This window comes from Argiope bruennichi, chromosome 7, assembly GCF_947563725.1.
Source record: "Argiope bruennichi chromosome 7, qqArgBrue1.1, whole genome shotgun sequence".
Classification (NCBI taxonomy): Eukaryota; Metazoa; Arthropoda; class Arachnida; order Araneae; family Araneidae; genus Argiope; species Argiope bruennichi.
The window spans coordinates 72,463,436-72,485,481 of NC_079157.1; the positions used below are offsets into that span (position 1 = coordinate 72,463,436).

Below are 22,046 nucleotides of genomic sequence, written 5' to 3' on the forward strand. Positions count from 1 at the left end.
CATTCCAAAGAGTGAATATTTGATATAATCGATATATTAAAAAAATTCCCCTCCCCAATAACACATAACATAGATTGTTGGCAACATAAATTGTTGACGTTAGAAATAGTCGAAATTAAGGCGTGAAAATCATTTTTCACCCTCTAACTTCTAAGATATTGCAGATATCGAAAAACTTTACATGCAAAAGTTGTTCGTCTTAATGAGACGCTAATTTGGCTACTTGAATTGATTTTTCTGTCTGCAATATTAAGTTATAGCGAAATGAAAATTTCAAACCCCTACCACCACCGTTTCCACCCCCTTTGAACTAGATAGGCCATTTATGAACTCGTCCGAGATTTTTGAAATCCAAATAAAATTAGTCTAGTTATGCTGTTCACAAAATAAAATGGACAAAGCCTTATATGCATTATATATAATATATATACAGCTTTTGACTGAAGGGTGGTTTTGTGTTCTGGGGACCATAAACGGTGAAGAACTGACAAAATTCTCCCTTTGTCTTGTCATGAGAATCATTGTAATAGGTGGTATCCCTATATCTAAAAAATAGCAGGCTTGTAGAGATATCGGACCTTTTTTGGAATCCACTCTCGAAGCAGTGACACGAAGGCGAAATCTTTTTCATGAGCTGTAATAGATTGCAAGTGTCGCAAGTGGCCTTGTGTTAAGAACTCGACCTCAGGGACGGTAAGTTCCAAATTCAAAACCTAATTCCATTAAATGCCCATCGTGTATGAGTAGTACCTCCTACATAAAACGGATTTGAAATTCAACGTCGCTAATAGTTGGAATTTCTTGCGGTTTGATTGGTTTATCGATATATATATCGACACTTTCTTTATAAATAGCCGAAATTTCGACACGGCGAACCAATGGCGTACCAAGAAATTTCAATTATTTCAAATTTCTGTACTTTGATCTTCTGTATTTGGGAAGTATATACATTGGGCCTAGATCGCGTTAAATATGGCGTCGTAGGCAAACTAAACGCATTAGTGAGATCAGAAAGTTTGAAAAGGCAGTATCTGCTCAGGGTTACTTTTGTCATTTAACGAAGCTCCTTATTAAGAGGTCGTCCCATAATAGCCCTTCTATTGTTTTCAAACAGGAGGTTGATATAAGTAAAGCAAATTAATCTAAACAACAGATTATAAAATTAATCTATAGCTTTATATTCTGCAGTAAATTTTTTTATATTAGTCGAATGGTATATTAAGTAATATTATATGGTATTTTTAAATACTTGTATTGTTAAAAATTAATGAAACTCATTTATATAAAAGATAATTAATAGTTCAAATATATTCAATTAACAATTAAACATTTGAATAATTAGATTAAAAATGTTCTTGTGCCTCTCAAATGAAAAGTTTATTCGGTTAAATGTATGCAACTGAAATATAAAACTGTATTAGCTGAAAAAGTTAAATATAGAAGAATTTTCTCTGTTAATTTTAGCTACAAAATCTGTGTAAATTTTACTTCTTTTCTGCGACTTAAGAAAAACTAACTTATTCCAATGTGCCAGCAAATATTTATTCCATTTTTCAGTTTCATTCCAACATCTGTAGCATTTGCTAGTGAAATTGGGTTAGGAAACTTTGATAAATGAAACGAAAAAATGAAAGACATTTTAAAGAACAGTTTTTAGAATGTGTTTTACTAAAACGTATTCTTCTATAGGATGCATAATGGTAAGAATGTTCTGGAAGGCCAGCACTCTACCGCAACAATAGACGAAAACGGAGTCGCAATATTAACCATCCACGAAGTGAAGTGTGAAGACGGAGGTCTGTATACTGCCATAGCAACCAACAAACATGGAAAAGCTTCCAGCGAGGCACCTATCATTGGTAAGATATATTTCAAAATCAAACAGCTTGCACAGGAAATTGCTATTTTAAAACTGATAAAGTAATCAAATACAGAATTATCATCATTAAACCACTGTTGTTCCTATTCTTTTGCAACAATTCTCTGTAAATCAACATTTCAAATATTTTTTTTGAATCGGATATGAAGCCATTTAATAATTTTTATTTTCAACTGTGAATATTTTACATTGAAGATCATTTCACTCTTTGAAAAAAAATTCGCAGTGTTTATTGTTTAAGAGTTGTTTATTTCATTGTCTATTTGTAATTAAAGATATTGGCGTCAATGAATTGCATTCATTACAACTTCAAATTCATTGATTTTCATTAAATGTAGTTTTATAAAAGACAGCTTGCAAAACTCGTTAATGAAATATTTGGATGAGCCTGCGTCTTTTAAATTTATTGCTTTTAAATAAGTAATTAAAATACAACAATCAATGTTGTTCATCTTTTAAATTTATTGCTTTTAAATAAGTAATTAAAATACAACAATCAATGTTCGTCTTTTAAATTTATTGCTTTTAAATAAGTAATTAAATCACAACAATCAATGTTGTTCTCTTTTAAATTTATTGCTTTTAAACAAGTAATTAATTCACAACAATTAATGTTGTTTGTCTTTTAAATTTATTGCTTTTAAATAAGTAATTAAAATACAACAATCAATGTTGTTTGTCTTTTAAATTTATTGCTTTTAAATAAGTAATTAAAATACAACAATCAATGTTCGTCTTTTAAATTTATTGATTTTAAATAAGTAATTAAATCACAACAATCAATGTTGTTCATCTTTTAAATTTATTGCTTTTAAATAAGTAATTAAATCACAACAATCAATGTTGTTTGTCTTTTAAATTTATTGCTTTTAAATAAGTAATTAAAATACAACAATCAATGTTTGTCTTTTAAATTTATTGCTTTTAAATAATTAATTAAATCACAACAATCAATGTTGTTCGTCTTTTAAATTTATTGCTTTTAAACAAGTAATTAAAACACAAAAATCAATGGTTTTTTACAGTTATTTTGTGCAGTGGCGGATTTAGATCCTATGTAATGTTCATCGTGAGGTTCCTATTTTAAAAAAATGGCCAAATTGGTTTCATAATTCGGCACATTTTTAAAATATTAATGACTTTTTTTAAGTTAATATTTTTAATTTTAATTTTGTTGAATATATATTTGTGTTCATTTATCTAATATTATCTAATCTTGTGCACAATATTATTGAAAACAGACGTTCAGTTTTACAAATATTCTAATGACTGTGTTATTGTTTAAAAGCGTAAAAGAACTTGATCAATTAATTATATTTGAAAACTGTCAAAATTTTCTTAATATTAATATATTATTAATAGAATTTTACATTTTTCGCAAATTCTTTAAATTGTTAAGCAGGAAAATAAATTTTTTAATCAATCTATAATCGATCATAAACGTCTGTCTAGAAGGAAACTGTTGTTGATTTTGAGAAGCAATGATCATCATATTCCTCTTGTGCTTTTATGATAAAGAGTTAAAGAAAATATGTGGGTTTTAGATAAAGAGGATACAAGTAAGAGAGACCATTGAGATTAAGATTTTTTTTCTGAAACTATACATTTTTGTCAATTTAATAATTCTCATTCTTTTAATTCTAAATAGTTTTTAGAATAATTAATTTAATTTCTTCTTTGAACGCTGAAAATCGTTTTGACAAGATACACAAGATTTGTGTCTGGTCAAAAAAAGGAAATGGCAGAATTCATTTTCCATGCTTAAAACTGTTTCAGTTCGAACTTTATAAAATTTTCTCAGTAAATAAATTTTCTGATTAAAAAAATATAAAACATATTATTTGATTTCATTATTATATTAAATTTTCAGTGTTAAAATAATAATAGTAAGCAAATGAATAATAAGTTAATATATTAAGGAAAGCAAAAACTAAAACTTACTAGTTTTATGTTGAATGTGCTGTTCATTTTTTGAGGAATTTCGTTATTTTTTTTCATTATGACTTACAAAAATAAAATGCATACGTACCTCGCAAAAGAATAAAAGATTAATTTTATTTTAATGAACTTGTTTCAAATAAAACAAGTTACTTAATAATTTTACTGTAAAGGTCTCTTCAAATTGATTTCGTTGAAATTCTTCATGATCAAAATTATCTTACTGTTAATGTAATTATCTAAAAAATTTATTCTGTAACCTTCATCTGAAAATAACAGAACAACAGTTCAAAAAAAGAAATATATACCACTGGATAAAAACTGTTTGATTTTAAGCTTTTTTAAAGATATAAGTAATTTCTATAATATAAATCACATTGTGTATTGCCATAATTTTCAATAAAAATGGTTTATTACTTATTCTTTGTCTAATAATATGTATTATTATTGAACAAATATTTAATTTGGATTTTTCTCCTGTCTACAACACAATTAACAAATTTCGTTTTTCACTAGTGACGCCACTCGTCAAACTCGATGCAGAAAAGAAACCTTCGAAAATATTTGAATTTCTACAACCTCTTATGCCGAAACTTGTTCCTGAAGGTAAACCATGCATTCTAGAAGCCAAAGTGACAACCGATCCTAAGCCTGCATCAATCAAATGGTAAGTTTCGTTGCCAACAAATTTGAAATTTATCGTCGCTGTTAAATCAAACATTTTATCAATGAAAAATAATTTTATAATTTTTTATATATCTCTTAAATTGCTGTACTTTATATCTGATTGTTATATGTTGTCACAAAATGTCATGTGTCACTTCCGACTGACAATCAGAATTCAATATAATCAATCCGTTGAGTGTACAGTGAAAAATTCAAAATACCCGATAATGAATAATGATTATTTACATTACAAGAAGGTATGGAAACACAAAAAAGTATACACAAAAATAGTTCTTGCGAAAATCAATCATACACAAACAGCAATTCGTTACTAAACGACTTCAGCAATGCAAAGTAAACTCAATGAAGCTCAACACACCAAAAAAAGAATTCATTTAACTATTAATTCTCGGGTGTGCTTATCTGTATTCGTAGCTCGATTCATAGGTCATCAAATGTGTTAGAGAAGATAACACGAATCTCGAGTACTAATAAAGTTATTGCCATGATTCTTGTAGATTCAAGAATCTTCATTTTTGTCTCCTGAAGCACCAACTGATCGCCGAGGTCATTGATCCGCCATCCATTCAATACTCGTCAGAGATGCTTATAAAACTCGCCTCCTTATTATAAGATCAAATGAGCAGAAAAGCAATATTATAGATTCGTATTAATAAGTTTGACTATGTGTGGTTTTTTTACATGCATTTTAGTGTCACAGCAGCTTTATATTAAATCTAGTGATTTAGTGCGCTGAGTGCTAAAAAGGTGCTTTTTTTTATTTTTAATTGGACGTCAAGCCCAAACATCTTGTTCCATATTCACATTATTTTTAAAAATACTTGAAAAAATATATCATGTTTTATTACATTTCTGCTTATAATTGACATATTTTAATTCTGGTTATATTGTTATAAATATTTCTGTATCAAATGTATAAAAATAAAGGTGATAAAAATTGCTTGTTATTTACAATTATTTGATATTGTCATGGGAAAATGTATTTCTATAAAATGAATTTTATAATCTTCTAAACATAAGTTGTTTTCAACTCTATTATTTTCAAAAGTATGTATTGCAACTTTTGATAGTATGCATATGACAACAAATAATATTAGAATTAATTATTGAATACCAATCACTAAAAAAAAATTCAGTAATGTTTCCTAGAATTGGGTTAAGAAAATTTATAAATAACTTTTTTTTTTTTTTTTTTTTTTTTTTGTTACCAGGACGAAAGACGGTAAAGAAATACCGCCATCGGAGCGATATCAGATTTCTGAAGAAGCAAGTGGTTACCTTAAACTAGTCATCGCTCAGATGACACCTGCAGACAGAGGCAAATATGCCGTCACTGTATCGGATGGAGAAACAGAAATTAGAAGCGAAGCAATGGTTAATAGTAAGTGCCAAAATTCTTATTATTTGAATCACAATGACAAAAAAATTTATAAGATGAGCATAAATTATCAAATTCCAAGAACTATTTCCTTATTTTTTTATTCAATTTAGAATCTTAATTATTTACAATTTATTTTAAAATCGGAACCTCAAAATTTTTATTCATTGGAAAAATTAGAATAGTGACAGTTCTGCTAAGTTATTGTTCTGTGTGGATGCATCAAAAAGTTATTGATTTGTTTCGCATCTTTTTTTCGTTTTAATTCCTTATTTTGTAACTATATCTGAAAATTTTTCAGTCAATGGATATTTTCTCATCACCGAACTTTGCACTTCTGTAAAATAACATACTTTCATATTTTTTTCTAATGAACATGAGAAAATGCTTTGTTCATGAGCAAAAAAAAACATTTATTATTTTTTTTCATATTAATGCAACCCCTATTGATCAAGCTAATGTATTTAAAATAATAATTTTTTACAGCTAACTCATGAACATCCAATATTATTTTGTATAAAATGTGTAATTTTGAAATATTTTTATAATATATAATTCTGAAATGTTTTGAGTGTAAAACAAATTCAAGCCTATCTTTAGTGGATACAATTAAACTTATCATTTGTGTTAAAATTACTTTTTTAAAATTACAATGTGTATTTGAATATATAGTTAACAATACTTTAAAGCATATGAATTAATCCTTCAAAAATAACTTTTGCTTCTTGTGTTCTTTAAGTGTATTGAAATTGGAGAAATAAATATTGTTCTAAATTATACATTTTTAATAACATAATTTGTTTACATATGTAAATATAAGTAATACTTTTTCCAAAAATATGAACATATTTCTGATACCCTGTATCCAGAAAATATATGCATCTAATATGTAGCGACTTTGATCATTTTACTTCTTCAATCGGATTTTATTCATTTTAAGATATTAATATTAATTACTTTTTATATATAAGGTGTTACGAAAAAAAATCTAGCAAACTTTTATTTCCTAAATATTTTACATGCTTGCAATTATGAAATTTCATTAAATAAAGTAAGCAATTGTATGATAATAACAATTACTCTTTGACTTCTGTACAGGGTAATAAAAAAGTCTTTGTAAAATAAGGTTATTATTATTTTAATTTTTATTTTTTACGTACTAGCCTCTGTAGTGTAAAAATGTCACTTAGTAATATATTGTTACAAAATTTTTTCTTCTACAACAAATACCGCCACTCAATTGTAATTACTCAGCGCATTTAATTGTAAGTTTAGCAGCTTGCTTGCTTGCTAATCCTCTAGTCTTTTTACTCGTCGGCGTCTACGACCACTCTCACACACACAATTTCCGCCGATACACACACTTCTTCAGCTTGATGGTTGGGTTGACGGGGCGCCTAGCCCCGGCAGGGGCTTATCCCCGGTAAGGAGAGACTTCACAGTGCTTTGCTGTCTATACTTTGCCGTGGCCGTCTTCGACGAAATTTGGAGATGACGAGTGTCAGGACTCATTGTGATTGTCTGATATTAGGGTGAGGGTGGGGGGGGGAGGGGTACGCTGCCGTTGGGCTTAGTAAGTTTTTACTGCTTGTGAGCTAGAATTGGCTATTGAGATACAGTATAGTTTGAGTTTGAAAAAATAAAAGTTAGGAAGAAAAACTAAGGGGCTGAGATAAATTAAAGTAGTATATTACGGGGTCTTCTAGAGTTTGTAGATGGTTTATATTTAGGGATTTTAGCTATTGCTTCATTTTCATTCTTATCCATGTTTTTAAAGAAGTTAGTGGCTAGATTTTTAATGAATTTTTTAAGAGGGGGATAGTCTAGGCATAAGTACATATTTGTATTGGGCATGTAGTATTTCATATTGCAGAAATTTCTAATTAAGTTATTTTGCTGGCGTTCAATAAGTCTAAGATTAGTCTTGGCAACACTTCTTCAGCTTCAGATTGCCCATCTTTTATAGTTCCGGGAGGCGGGGCTAGAATCTTCAGACCAATCAGGGCGTACCTGGCTGTATCTCGGGTCTTAGTGGATGGATCGTGAAAGTTCTCGAACTTTCCAGTAGTATCCATTTAGTCGCCAAACTCGCCAAATTCACCGCCAAGTCGCCAAACGGTCACCAAGCTCAGCATGCCGTGCCTGATAGCAAAATTACAGATTTGTAACAATATTTATCTTGGATTCATCTTTACTTCGCCTTTAGCTTTGATACTTAGAGTGTTTATTCTAATTTAATTTTTCTAACATTAAGTCGTTTTTCACCACCGTTTATTCAATTATATTTTGCTTTGTGTTTGTGTATTTATTTTTTTATTATTATTGATTACTTTTGAAAATTCGTCTAGTATTTGCTAAATTGTTGCACGTATGTAATAACATGCGAGAAGCTGCCCTTTTGAATAACAAATAAATTGTATATCAATTGCATCATTTGATAATAATTCGATACTTTTTTTCAGTGATGCCTTCTATGCCGGGAATGTCCGGAAACAAACCCATCTTCTTGAAAGGCCTGGAACCATTGAAAGTTTCAGAAGGAGGAACCATCACACTAAAGGCAGAACTTCCACCTGATTCTGGCTGCACTATTAAATGGTAAACGGCAGAATTTTAAAATTTACTGCAAATTTAAAAAATTGCCGTAGAAAAAAATTTATTCATTATATTCTCTAAAGTTAATGAAATAAAAAACAATTTTTCCATTGATTTATAAAATTAAAAAAAAAATTATTTGTACGATTCAGAATGGCTGAAAAATATTTTTTAATTATAAAACTGAGAACTGTACGATAGTCTTTTAAAATAATAAATTTGTTTTATATTTTGGTTTCCATTTTGAATTACTGCCTATTCATGATATAAAAGATAATGCATTGTCGAAAATAAAAAGAAAAAAAAATGTCATTTCGAAATTAAAATCTTTTCTTAAGTAAAAGAAAATAAGATATTTTTATATACATATTTGTATATCTAGCCTGAAACAGTTTTAAAGTAAAATCATTTTTAAACGTAAAGTCAATATCTTGATGAGCATAGTGACAGTTTTTCTCACTTTTGCCGTGTGATTTATGATTTACACTGAATACCTAACTGATACCTGAATACCTACTGATTATATACACTGAATATCTAAATGAAAGTGGATTTATATATATTTAACTGTTTATGAAAAATTTTAATGCTAACTTATTTTAACTTTTATCTGTTAACTTTTATTTTTTAATTAATTTTAATTTTTAACGGTTAATAATATATTATATCTTTTTACTTTATTATTTATCGGAATGTGGTGGATTATCTTTATGATAAAATAAATGTACTGTTTATCAATTGCGAAAGGCCTTATTTACAATAGAATCAATATTAAAAGGAAAAACATAATACAAAAATAAATATTTTAATCTTAATGCATTCTTAAAAATATAAACTACTACTAGGGAATCAATTTTAGTCTGATATTTAAGAGAAATTATATTAATGTTATTTATGATTATAATATGTTTTTTTCGCTTATTTCTTAAATGTTTTTCTCCTGTTTACTATAAACAATATCATGTGAAATTAATCCTTGTAAATGTATACAATATCTGTCGGCTGAAAAACATGATATGATGTATAATATAGATCCAATCTCATGTCAGCTTTGATTGCCGATTTACACCTTAATTACTTTCACCAAAATAATTTTTTCCATAAAAATTCATGAATTAATTTTGTATATTTTTACATAATTGTATTCGTACAATGATATAAAATTTGGCGAGATTCAATTTCTCATATATTGGTAGCATTTAGAAACGAAAAAAATAGTTTCTGAATTTCACATTATTCCTTAAATTTTTATATGCATTAGAAGGTTATGATTAGCCGAATTACGTATTCTGATTTATACTACAAGAAAAGAAAGCAGAAAATATTTATAAATATATAATTTCTTTTATTCAAGGATGAAAGATGGTGACGACATAGTGAAGAACGACCGTACTCAAATTCTGGAGCAGCCAAACGGGGCTATTGCACTAGTCATCGAGGCCGCCATGCCTGAAGATTCAGGAAAATATGTGGTCATCGCCACCAATGAGGAAGGAAAGACAAGAAGTTCGGCCAATGTAGCCGTTGTAGGTAAGGACACTTATTTATAATTGCAGCAATATATCAAGAAAAACTTCAAGGGAGGTAACTACGTTAAAAAGTCGATTTTTGGGAAATTGAGTTTTCTTGTTTAATATTCTTAATATTTGAACAGGTTTCTTTATTATGTGGTTTTGGGGAAATTACGCTGATTTTTATAATTGCACCTACGTACGTTTTAAGGCTATTTTGCATCTTTAGATGCCAATTCCTCAAATTCTAATCCATAATAGAATTTTCCTGCGAAAAAAACTACATAAATTAAAATTTAATGCATAATTTTTATTCAAATTCGGTATAATAATTCTTCTATATGTTCTGTAGTTCCTGAAGTAGAGATTAAATAATCTGTTCCTTTATAAATATTTTATAGTTGTTTTTGTGCTCCACAATGTGCAAAAAATAGAAAATTTTGTTGTATTTATCATTTGGACCCGAATATTTAAAGAATAAAGGATTGAAATACAGCTTATTTTTTAGTTTCTGGAAGAATTTGATAAGGTATTTCTTAAGCTATCAGCAAAATTTTAATCATTTAATAAACCTCTAAACTAGAAATTTTTGCTTTATACCACCTTATAGCCAATAAACGCCCTTTTTCCAATTATTTTTTTTTAAAAATTGTCACTTAACTGGTATATTTTGATTTCATAGATTTTTATTCAATCTTTTTTATGCAAATATTCAAAAATATAATTATTTTCGAACGTTTTTGAAAAAATTCACCCCGAACTTAGTCACACACCTAAATTTTAAAAATTCCATTTTAATTTTCAAAATTTTAAAGCATGCATATTTTAGAAAAAAAAATTTTGTCTTTAGTATAACATCTGCTTTTCAGATACTTGTCAAAAACTCTAAAGTACAGTTCTTAGTTTGTTGTAAATTAATTAAACATTAAATAATTAACTTTAAAATGATTATCCGTTATAATAGGTTTGCTTCAATTAATATACATCATGAATTTTGTACCTTAATGGTATAATAAAAACATTGGGAAAAAAACTAATGTCAGCAATTTTAATTTTTATAATGGTTCGGAAACGTTTAATCGAATTTCTTCATTAAAATTTATCGATGTTGTAAGGAAAATAGATTTCTTTCTTTTATGTTCCCGTTTCCTTTTTTAATGCGAAAATTAGAATAATAATTCAATTTAATGCGATATCTGACTCATTTATGATTCAATAAGTAGAATGGCTACATAAGAAAATAAATGTTTGATTAGTTAAAATAATATTGAGTTATTTTAAGAAACAGTGGAAATTTAACAATAGGCAATAAATTAGCATTCTTTCAATATAAAATGCATTCTTATGGAATTATTTTAAGCTGTAATTTTTATTACTATTTCCTCGCTTTCTTATTTTTTTGCCAATGGAAATTTCTTAATACATATACTTTATTAATTTTTATTCATTAATTATGTAATCTAATTAATAATTTCAAAGTATCCTCGATCCCTAAATAACAATTAGCCCAAAATATAAGATGATTAGGAGAAATTTTCTAGATGTATACCCAATACTGCTTTTTAAGTGTCTGTCCACAAAATTTTGTTCAGTTCAAAAACTTATTTTATAAATTATTACAATATTTGAATAAAAAGAAATAAATAATGGATTGTGTTGCAGGTGATGGATTCAGATTGCCTGAGATCTTGGAATCTTTGAAACCAGCTTCGTTTGTTCAAGGAGAACCTGGTAAACTTACAGCAAAGATTGACGGAGAACCTAAACCTGACGTTAAATGGTACGTTTAAAACACAGCAAATAATTATTAATATGGATATTGTTTATGATTTAAATCTGAAATGTCTTTGTTGGTCAATCATATGTCATCTGTTCTTTTCAATCATTTTAATCGCAATAAGATTCTTAATTGAGCAAAAAAAATTAAATAAGGCTAAATGGAACGTAAATTTACTTTGGCTTTAGAATATCAGATATCCGTTTTTTTTTAATCTCTAAATTTTATGTATTAATTATATTCCAATTCAAGTTTATTACAAATGAGCATAAAATTAAAAGTTCCGCCAAAAATTAAGGTATTGATTAGAAACTCATTAATTATAGTCTATTTCTAAATTTTTATATGATTTCAATTTAAAGATAAAAATTGATGAAGTTTCAGCTCGAAATTTTCATTAATACAAAGCAATATGAGCGACAAAAAATGCGTCGATAATTCATAAAAATCAAAGTCTGAAGAAATTTCATAATCTCTGTGTCGAAACTCTTTTTTTGTTGTTGTTGATGATGATGATGTTATTGTTTTTGTTGTTAACGAATTTATCCTAAGAAAAAATTTCACCTTCAAGCATTATCTATTCGACCCAGAACAAAGAATCAGTTCCTTTATTCTGTACATTTACTTAGATTCCTCTAGTATAATATACTTGTAAGATCAAACGCTTATGCAAAATTTTAGTAATGATATGATGTAACTACGTGTTCACATTTAGACTGGCGTAAAAATTTTAGAAATGTTGGTTTAATTATAATAAACATTTATATTTTGTTCATTTTTAGGCAATATTTATAAATGTCCTTTTCCATTTGTACTTCCAGCATTTTTTTATGAAAGTTATTTGATTTCAAAAAGCAGTTTTCAATATTATTCCCTATTAATATAAATGCAATATTCGCTATTAATATGAATGCAAAATTTTAGAAATGATACAATAATCGTGGAAAAAAATTATCTTACTAAAAATAAAGAATGCAAGTTTCTTGGTGCATATCATAAAATCATATCATTTCATACTTCACATCATAAAATCATGTCATTTCTTGGATCATGTCATAAACAGCGTCTCAATTCCATTTGAGACATGGTCTGCTTTCCAAGCAGTCCTTTTTTTTTTAAACCTTGTATTATAATTTCTAAAGAACTGAAGGTGAGATTCCAATTTGATCGAAATGTAAATGGATCTACTAATTGTGATTTGTTATAAGATTCATCAAAAACCCAAAAAATGGATGTTTATAATAAAGTGATCAAGGATATTCTTTATTCTCTAATGTACTTAATTTCTTTATCTCATGATTATGAAAATATCTTGAAGCCTGTAAATGTTATTTTCCTGTTCTTTACCCATCAAAAATGAGAATAATAACTCCACAGGTTGAAAGATGGTGTCCCGATAGAGCCCAGCGACAGAATTAAGATGCGACAAGATCCAGATGGAACTGTGACACTTGATATTGAGAAAGTACAGCCAGAGGACGCCGGGAAATACACTCTTCTCGTATCCAACATCGGAGGAGAAACGAGAAGTTCGGCGAACGTCGAAGTCATCCGTAAGAATTTTATTTCTAACCGTTTAATAACTTGATGGACATAAGAACAATGCAATATTTAATATGCTTGGGATGCAATTTTATTTAACTTCTTAATTATATAGCACGCCTTATTTGGGACATCTGGTATTTCAAAACATATAAAAACATAAAATATAGTTCAGACACTTAAATATTTCCAAGTGATTAATTCTTGAAAATTAATTTAATAAATTAAATTTCTATTAAATTCATCATATGAATTACAGTTATTATATTCCATGAAATATCATAAATGTTACTTTTCATCAACGCTTTGCCTTGATTAAAACTTAAAATACTATAAAAGTCCTTTTCAATTGGAAGATCTAAAAATCATTGTTTCAGATCATAGATCAAACTTTTTTCTTGAAAGAAGGTAATTGAGAAAATAGTTTTAATTTCATAATTAAATAAAACCCTTTTTAGGGAATATGAAAGACATGAAATGCATATTATATTTCAGCTTCTTTCTGATCGTCCAATAAACAAAATACGCATTTTAAATACTCAAATAATAGTAACAGAAACCTGATCAACATCTCTAATATCAAAGAAATCATCAGGCAAGACTTTAAAGTGTATTTGTCCTTACTTTGAAATATATTTTTTGCATCTACGTATTCTTGGTATTTTGTAAAATTTAAAAGGTGATATATATTTAATCGCCTACAGATTACTATTATTTTTGTGAAAATATTCATTCGATGGTGTCGGCACATGTATATTAATTCAAAAACAAATTCATAAAGTTTTCATAATAGGAAAAGGAAATTTATTGTTTGATTTAAATTACTGCTTTTATACATTTAGTGAGATTTGGGATTCTTAAATCTTAAACTTTACATTATTCAAAGCTACTTCTTTTTATTTATTTATTTTTTGCTTTAATTTTTTCAGTGATAGTGAATGAATTAATACATGAAAAATTTTGCTTTAATTGACCTTGCTTTGACCTTGTTCTAAAGGCTAACATGTTTAATCTTAGTTTTGCACCTATTTATTGAAACATTAGAAACAGGTGTATACTCCCAATTCAGAAAAATACTTAAAATGACATAAAAAATGATAATTCATGTTAATTGATTCATTGAATGTAGAACTGAAAGAAGCAAAGTTCAAATTTTTATATTGTTCCCAGTCCAATTAGTATTTAAAAAATATACTTGATACTCTTAACATTTTAAATACATTTCTCTTTACTGTGACTAAAAACTGATGGTGAAATGAAACTGCGAATATAACTTTTTTTTTAAAAAAATAATTGGATGGGAGTATAAATTTTAGTAACTGGTGCGATAAAGATACGCCAATCAACGAGCAGCATTTGCTTGAAGCAGCTGTTGATTGCCTTAAAATACTGAAATTTAGACTTCATAACTAGATTTGCTTTGGTGACAAAAGATGAAAATCTTTTTTTATTTAAAATGGAGTCAAAAATATTTCCCTAAATATAACTTACAGGATATATAAAAATGTAGGCTTGGTCATTTTTCCAGAAATGCATTTATAGTTTCAAACTAATAATGTAATTTTTTGCATCACTTAGAAAATATTCTTTTTTTGACTAAAATATGTTTGCTTCTAATTGTTTCGCAATTAGCTGTTGTATCACGTTTAGTTTGAATGTCCTGTAAAAATTCTTCCCCCATTGCGCTTGTCTATATTTTTAAACTGTCTTTTTAAAGTTGTTTTGTGCCCCTTAATTATTATGTCAACGTAGGAAAGAATTATTTATATTGTTCTCTTAAATTTAATACCAGCAGTTGACACTGAAACTATTACACTAGAATGTATGCGTGATATTGTTTAACACTTTATTTTGTTTTCAGAATCCCCACTGTTTGTGAAACCTTTGGAACCTGTAACAGGTGTAACTGAGTGCCCTGCTAAGCTGGAATGCAAAGTGTCTGGAGATCCGATTCCAGATATCAAATGGTAACGACATAAAATATTCCGTTGAATTTTTTTTATATTTATTAAGCATTATACTGTCGGGATTAGAATGATGACCTCGGACGATGAACCTTCAACCTTTGTACAGCTGTTGTGGAGCAATCTACCCGCAACCCAAAGTCGTCAGACTCACTTGACGCAGCAGCACAAAGTCGTCAGATTCACTTGACGCAGCAACCCAAAGTCGTCAGATTCACTTGACGCAGCAGCACAAAGTCGTCAGATTCACTTGACGCAGCAGCACAAAGTCGTCAGATTCACTTGACGCAGCAACACAAAGTCGTCAGATTCACTTGACGCAGCAACACAAAGTCGTCAGATTCACTTGACGCAGCAACACAAAGTCGTCAGACTCACTTGACGCAGCAACCCAAAGTCGTCAGACTCACTTGACGCAGCAACCCAAAGTCGTCAGACTCACTTGACGCAGCAACCCAAAGTCGTCAGACTCACTTGACGCAGCAACCCAAAGTCGTCAGATTCACTTGACGCAGCAACAGCATCAGAAACCACGCACGCTCGCCATAACGTTTGGCTTTACTCAAATGGATACAGGCGCATTAGAATCAACAGCTAATACATCACCACTCAACAGCCATATCGTTACTCTCACCTCCGACTCACTAGAGGGAGAGTCTGTAGTGAATATCATATAAGTCAGTTAACAACTACACTACCCGAGCAATTGCTTTGGTATTGTGGTCGTGTTACTGGGCTGCAAACCACAAGGTCCCAGGTTCTATTCTCGCAAATTGACTCGCCAGTGAAACAGTATGAGTCAATTTGCTACAATACCATCTTGAATCATACTGTTATGTGAATCGGCATAAATATTTTAACCATTTTTATTTTGGATATATACACATGAATAAAGCTTACTACTACAAGTAGAAAATCACACGCACGTATATTATAATACTAAATTATACGTAGACGAATTATCTGAGCGAAACATGCTGCGGAAAACCATCATGGTCAGATACCACACCACAAAATGACCACCATACCTCTGTCTGGTTTCCTTCTCCCTTGTTACAGATGCAATTTTTCAGATGTCAAGCTCATAAAGCAATAGTATAAAAAGTTCAAAAGTTTGGTAGCATGATTTTTCAACAGCTGATATATCTATAAAACGAGTGATGGAAACGTAGACCTTTTCGTCATTTAGATTTTAAAACTCCATTAATAACTGCCCAGATGGTCTGAACACATCTGAGATGCTCGAAATCATTAGAGATGAAAAAGGCTATTTAAACAATATAAAATTGGCAAAATGCTAAGAATAGATTTCAGACAAGATGTCTGTATCTGACGATTAGAAATCCGTACGTTGCCTTACAGAGAGAAAGAGGCAGTCATGACATTCTCGAATCGACAGAAGTAGTAAACAGTGAAATTTACTAAAATAATTGGACACAAGCTCAATTATAGTATTTTCAAATTTAAACATAAAATTTAGATCTAATAGTTTTTGTATAGTAAACTACCCTGTAGAACGTCGGATAACATATATGTTTTTGAAACCGAGTCTTGGCCGAAGTCAGAGAAGACCTTTGAATTTTTAATTTCGTTTATTCTCTCCCGGGAAGCATGATTTATTTACAAGCAGCGCGGAGAAAGCACGCCCTCTCACAGCGCGATACAAAAGCAGATAAGCGTAAAAGAGAGAAGAAAATAGTTTTCTCGGCGCTTGTATACAATGAGATTCCTATAGGGATTTCTTACAAGTGTCGATAACAAGCAACGGACTCATAGGGATCTTTTAAAAATAATGTGCTCGGCTGGACATTTTTCGCTTGGAGTGGGAGAATTTGTCGGCTTTTAGCCGATTTGGCAATTTTAGAACTCGTGTTGAATTAATTAAATAGAAAAAGTGGAATGGGATCAGGAAATAAGAGAATATTTTAGAATGAAGTTGATATGGGCTGATTTAAGATAAAACATTGGGAATTAATTATGATTTAATTTAGATTTTAAAATATCATTTTATAATATATATAATTTACATTAAACACGCTACTAATTGTTGATTTTCTAACCTTTCGATTGACAATATATTTAAATCTCTTTGTTCAGTTGGAAATTCTTTTGGAAATAAGTATTCATTTTTTTAGAGCTTAACATTTTAATTCTTAGAAATAATTATAAGAGTTATATTTATTTTAGGACGAAAGACGGAAATGAAGTTTCCGATGATGATCCTAACATACGAAAAAGGCATCTTCCGAGCGGCGACGTCGCTTTGGTGTTCGATAAATGTAAACCAGAGAATGCTGGAGATTACACTTGCACAGCTACGAACAAACATGGAGAAAAGTCTTGCTCGGCTCCTTTGAAAGTGATAAGTAAGTATATAAGATATAACTCTATTAATATGATCATCATTAGTTGTATCTTAAAACAAAGATAGTTCAATTCTTTCATTATGTTTTATTCATTTACTTAAATAAAAAGCATAAGCATTTCGAAAGGGTAATAACCAATAGTTACAGAATAGAAAATTTGCCAAAATTATTAAATCATCTTAAAATATAGACTTAAAAAATCTTATTTTATATTAAAAATCAAATTGGATCTAAATTTTTTTATATCGAAGATACTTGGTAAGCAATTCCATATATAAAAATTTGTAGCAGTATATTGCATTTTTTATTGCAAATTTTATATGCCGTATATATGCATATTGCAAATTTTATATGCCGTATATATGCATATTGCAAATTTTAAATCATGTTCTTGCTAAAAAAAATAATTATTTAAATTTGAAAAGCGTAAAAGATTTAACTGTGAAAAAGTATTTTTAAAAATGCTCAGATGATGACTTTAAAAATTGTTGATACCGTTTCTGTTGAAATTTCATAATTTCTTTGGCCAGAATTTTATTTTCCATTCCGCTTTCTATGTCCTTTATTAAACTTAATGTGTATGCCGGGATACCGAATACCGGTATTTTGTGCCATTTGTACAATTTTGTAATACCGGTATTCGCAAGTTTAAATACCGGTTTTTCGGTATTTACTAAATAATTATAAAACTGTCTCCACTATAAGTTCAGGGATCGCCAACATAGAAAAATAGTATACGTTTTTGTTTTTATGTCTCCCTAACGGGCGAAATAAATTAGCTAATTAATGGCTTAATTAATTGCTTAAATCTAAATTAGCGAAACGTGGATTGTCCCCGAAAAAGGATATTGTATCCATAATGACTGATGGAGCAACAGTTATGAAAAAAGTTGGAAAATTGATTGGTGCAAATCAGCAATTGTGCTATGCACATGAAATTCAATTAGGAGTAATAGATGTATTTAGGGATTGCAATACCGGGATACCAAATACCGGTATTTTGAGCCATTTGTACAATTTTATAATACCGGTATTCACAAGTTTAAATACCGATTTTTCGGTATTTTAGAAAAATTAATAAAATATGAAATTTAACTGAAAACTCCTTAATCAGTAATCCAAGTCTTAAAATTTTCAGTAACCTGATTTTCCTATGTATTCTTCATATCCAGATTCCAAGTTAAACTAAGAATTAACCATTTTGTTTTGGTCTAATGTCAAATCGTGGGTTTGAGTATGAATTCTTTAATTTCAATTTATCAAAAAGACCATTTATTCCATCTGTGAAACAATGAAAGTACCTATTGCTTGGTTATTCTAGTAAATTGAAATATTATATAATGCAATATATTTTTACCACCTAACAGAATAAAGTACCTGTTAGACGGTTATATTATCTATGTACTTTATGTGATTGATTATTACCAATGAATGAATAATGTTCACAGGTAAAGATATCGAAGGGCAACATAAGAGTTCTCCTTCATTCGTATCACCTCTCAGCGACCTGAAAGTCCAAGAAGGAGACACATTCAAACTGGAAGCCACTGTTTCTGGAAATCCTATTCCTGAAGTTCGCTGGTACTTGGACGATCAACCCATATCAATTTCAGACACAATCCTACCGACATTTGATGGAAAGAAGGTAAAATTAAGGAACTAAAAATATCTTGCGTGTTCTCTGCTATTTCAAATTAAATTTCTTCATTTAAAATGTTTCGTAGATGTGTTGTAAGGTGTGAATAATGCTGTAATATTCTAGATCGTTTAAGGTATCCAACTTAGTTTGAAAAAGATTTTTCAAAAAAAAAAAAAAAAAAAAATTATATGATGTTTTTATTCATATAAGAATAAAAAGGATGAATAAAAGCGAAATTATTTAAATATATATGTAGCTTTATAAAAAAATTATATTTTGATGTAAATTTTAGCATTTGTTTAGAAAAGTTAGAATTACTCTTTTAAAAAAATTGTTACAGTTTTCTTTTTACTTTTTTTTCTAACATTAAATGTGTAACTTAGAATATAATTAACTATTATCTAAGAATTATATTAAAAAATAAATATTTTGTGAGTAATATATGTAATTATCTATGAAATTTCGGACTTTATTTCAACAACATTTACATTATCGCAAATCCACTTCTAGAACATTCAAAGTCAAATGCATGGTTCATTATATTTTGCATAACATAACGATCACTAATCATAAGTTTCATTAAGATACCTTGATAATTTTTTGATATTTAACGATAAAGGTACAATTGAATTATGTGGGGGGGGGGGAATCGTTCTTCAGAAAACGCATTTGAAGTTTTTAAATGTTTATAAATAAAACTCACTTACATGTCAATAATTAGCTATAACTTAGATTCTACTTGACATAGAGACAAAATAAAGATATCGTAGGAAAGAGAAACGTACCTATATTTTAAAACTACAAAAATTCTATCCTAGTCGGATACCTTAAATATCTTAATATTTGGTAAATGTATTTATCTATGAGTCATTACGAGGTTTGTTTATCAAACAATGCATGACAAACTTTGTTCAATTCTCAAACCTTCGCTTAAAATGTAATAAAAGTTTTCGATTCTAGGGAACAGAAATGCGAAAAAATGTATAATCTTGTTTTATTTTTTTTAATGGACTTTCATTTTCGTAACTAACCACATCAAAAGATTCTAGACATTTTGATTACATTTAATTCTTCTTTAAACTAAAGCTATTCAATAAGAGAAATTCTGACTTGTTAAGTAAAAATCCAGGAAAAAAAATCTTTTTTTCTGCCGCATTGAATTGATGCTGATAAAAAAAATTCGTTCGTCATATTATCTAAAAAAAATTTCTTTGAGAGGTTAAAATTTTCTTATTAAGTGCAAACTTTTTTATATCCTTTCAGAGTATATGGGAATATGCTTTATAGAACTATAAAGATACATCATCAAGCCTCTAAAAATATATATTCCTCGGTGGTAAATAATTCAGCACTTTTATTACAATTTGAACATTTATTCATTGCAGGCTACTTTGAAAGTGTACCGTTGTAATCCTCGACATGAAGGTGTTTATGAGTGCAAAGCCTCCAACAATCAAGGCGATGCTAGCTCTAAAGGAAAAGTCTCTGTGCAGCCACATACTCCGCCGAGATTCATCGAACGGTTATCTGATATGCAGGTATGGCCGAAATCCTATATAAGGTTTCTTTCCCATATTTGAATTAAATATATCTACCATAGAAATAACGCTTCATGTTATTTTATATATAATACTGAGTATCATAAAATAGTTTTTATAGTTTTTACTTTCTGAAAGCATCTGAGCTAAAATTAATGAAAGATTAAAACCATATTTCATATTCAGACTATGGAATGCATAAAGAGAAAAAATCGGGGAGAGGATAGTGTCAAAATGACAGATGCTGTTCTTATAGAATGAAATGATTAGCGCATTGAAAATGATGCTTTTTGTGCAGTGAACCCTAATATTGATTAATAAAAATAAATTTAATCAATAAGGTCTCTTTCTATAAGTGTGCGTTTCTTATCATTCGAACATTAATGAAATTTAACATTATTCATTCTTTGTGCTTTTTCTGTAGTTTTGTACTCTCTTCGTTCACATAGCATCAAAACATTTTCTTTTGATTATTTATAGTCTGGCGCAATATAGTCAAGTAATGCCAGTAAATCTCACACTACAATCATTGGTAATTTTGTTTCTAAATTTTATGCAGAATTTATTTCCTTATGATTGCACAGTCAGTATATAAAATTTGATTTATCTTTGCTCATTAATTTCAGAGCACTTCAAAGCAAGAAAAGTTATTTTATAATCACACTATATTTATATAGTAGGTACTATTAAAAGACTAAATTTTTTGACACATTCCTTGTCCACATATCTCTGTTCATTTCTATATGCAATCTTAGTCGGATTTGACGTTATTTTGGTCTGAATGAAAATCTCACAGACCACTAACATAATTTCGAAAATCTTTAACCGAATTTTTAAATGCTATTATAAAAAAGAATAAAGATTGAAATCTGTCAGAAATATGCAGTGTGCTTCCTTCTTATAGTGCTTGGCGAGCCAACCAATGAAGCTTGTATGCCGAGTGGAAGGCGTTCCCGATCCCCAAGTAGATTGGTATTTCAATAGGAGAAAACTGGATTCAGGCATCAAATACTCGATACTGAGGGAAGGAGACAAATGCATCCTCACTGTGCCCCACCCACGACCTGCAGATTCCGGCATCTACGAGTGCCGAGCCAGGAACGAAGTGGGTAAAGACTCTTGCAGCGCCAACATTGCAGTAAGGTAAGCTTGGCTTTTCTTTACTATATCAATTTCATATCAATAATCAGACCATTCTGCTAAACAATGAGTACTTATAAAAGAATTTCATT

At 29.2% G+C, this 22,046-nt stretch overlaps 1 protein-coding gene across 5 annotated transcripts in view; it reads left to right on the top strand.

The window, feature by feature from the left end:
• Positions 1 to 22,046, top strand: part of LOC129974984 (obscurin-like) — a 236,724-nt gene that overhangs the window by 162,918 nt on the left and 51,760 nt on the right. For all 5 annotated transcript variants that reach the window (XM_056087826.1, XM_056087825.1, XM_056087828.1 and 2 more), the window contains 12 exons: positions 1,690 to 1,859; positions 4,334 to 4,484; positions 5,716 to 5,885; positions 8,345 to 8,480; positions 9,832 to 10,007; positions 11,651 to 11,768; positions 13,143 to 13,318; positions 15,169 to 15,274; positions 17,459 to 17,637; positions 19,086 to 19,282; positions 20,662 to 20,814; positions 21,719 to 21,957. In XM_056087826.1, the coding sequence (XP_055943801.1) occupies positions 1,690 to 1,859; positions 4,334 to 4,484; positions 5,716 to 5,885; positions 8,345 to 8,480; positions 9,832 to 10,007; positions 11,651 to 11,768; positions 13,143 to 13,318; positions 15,169 to 15,274; positions 17,459 to 17,637; positions 19,086 to 19,282; positions 20,662 to 20,814; positions 21,719 to 21,957 (1,971 nt within the window). The remainder of the gene's footprint in view (positions 1 to 1,689; positions 1,860 to 4,333; positions 4,485 to 5,715; positions 5,886 to 8,344; positions 8,481 to 9,831; positions 10,008 to 11,650; positions 11,769 to 13,142; positions 13,319 to 15,168; positions 15,275 to 17,458; positions 17,638 to 19,085; positions 19,283 to 20,661; positions 20,815 to 21,718; positions 21,958 to 22,046) is intronic.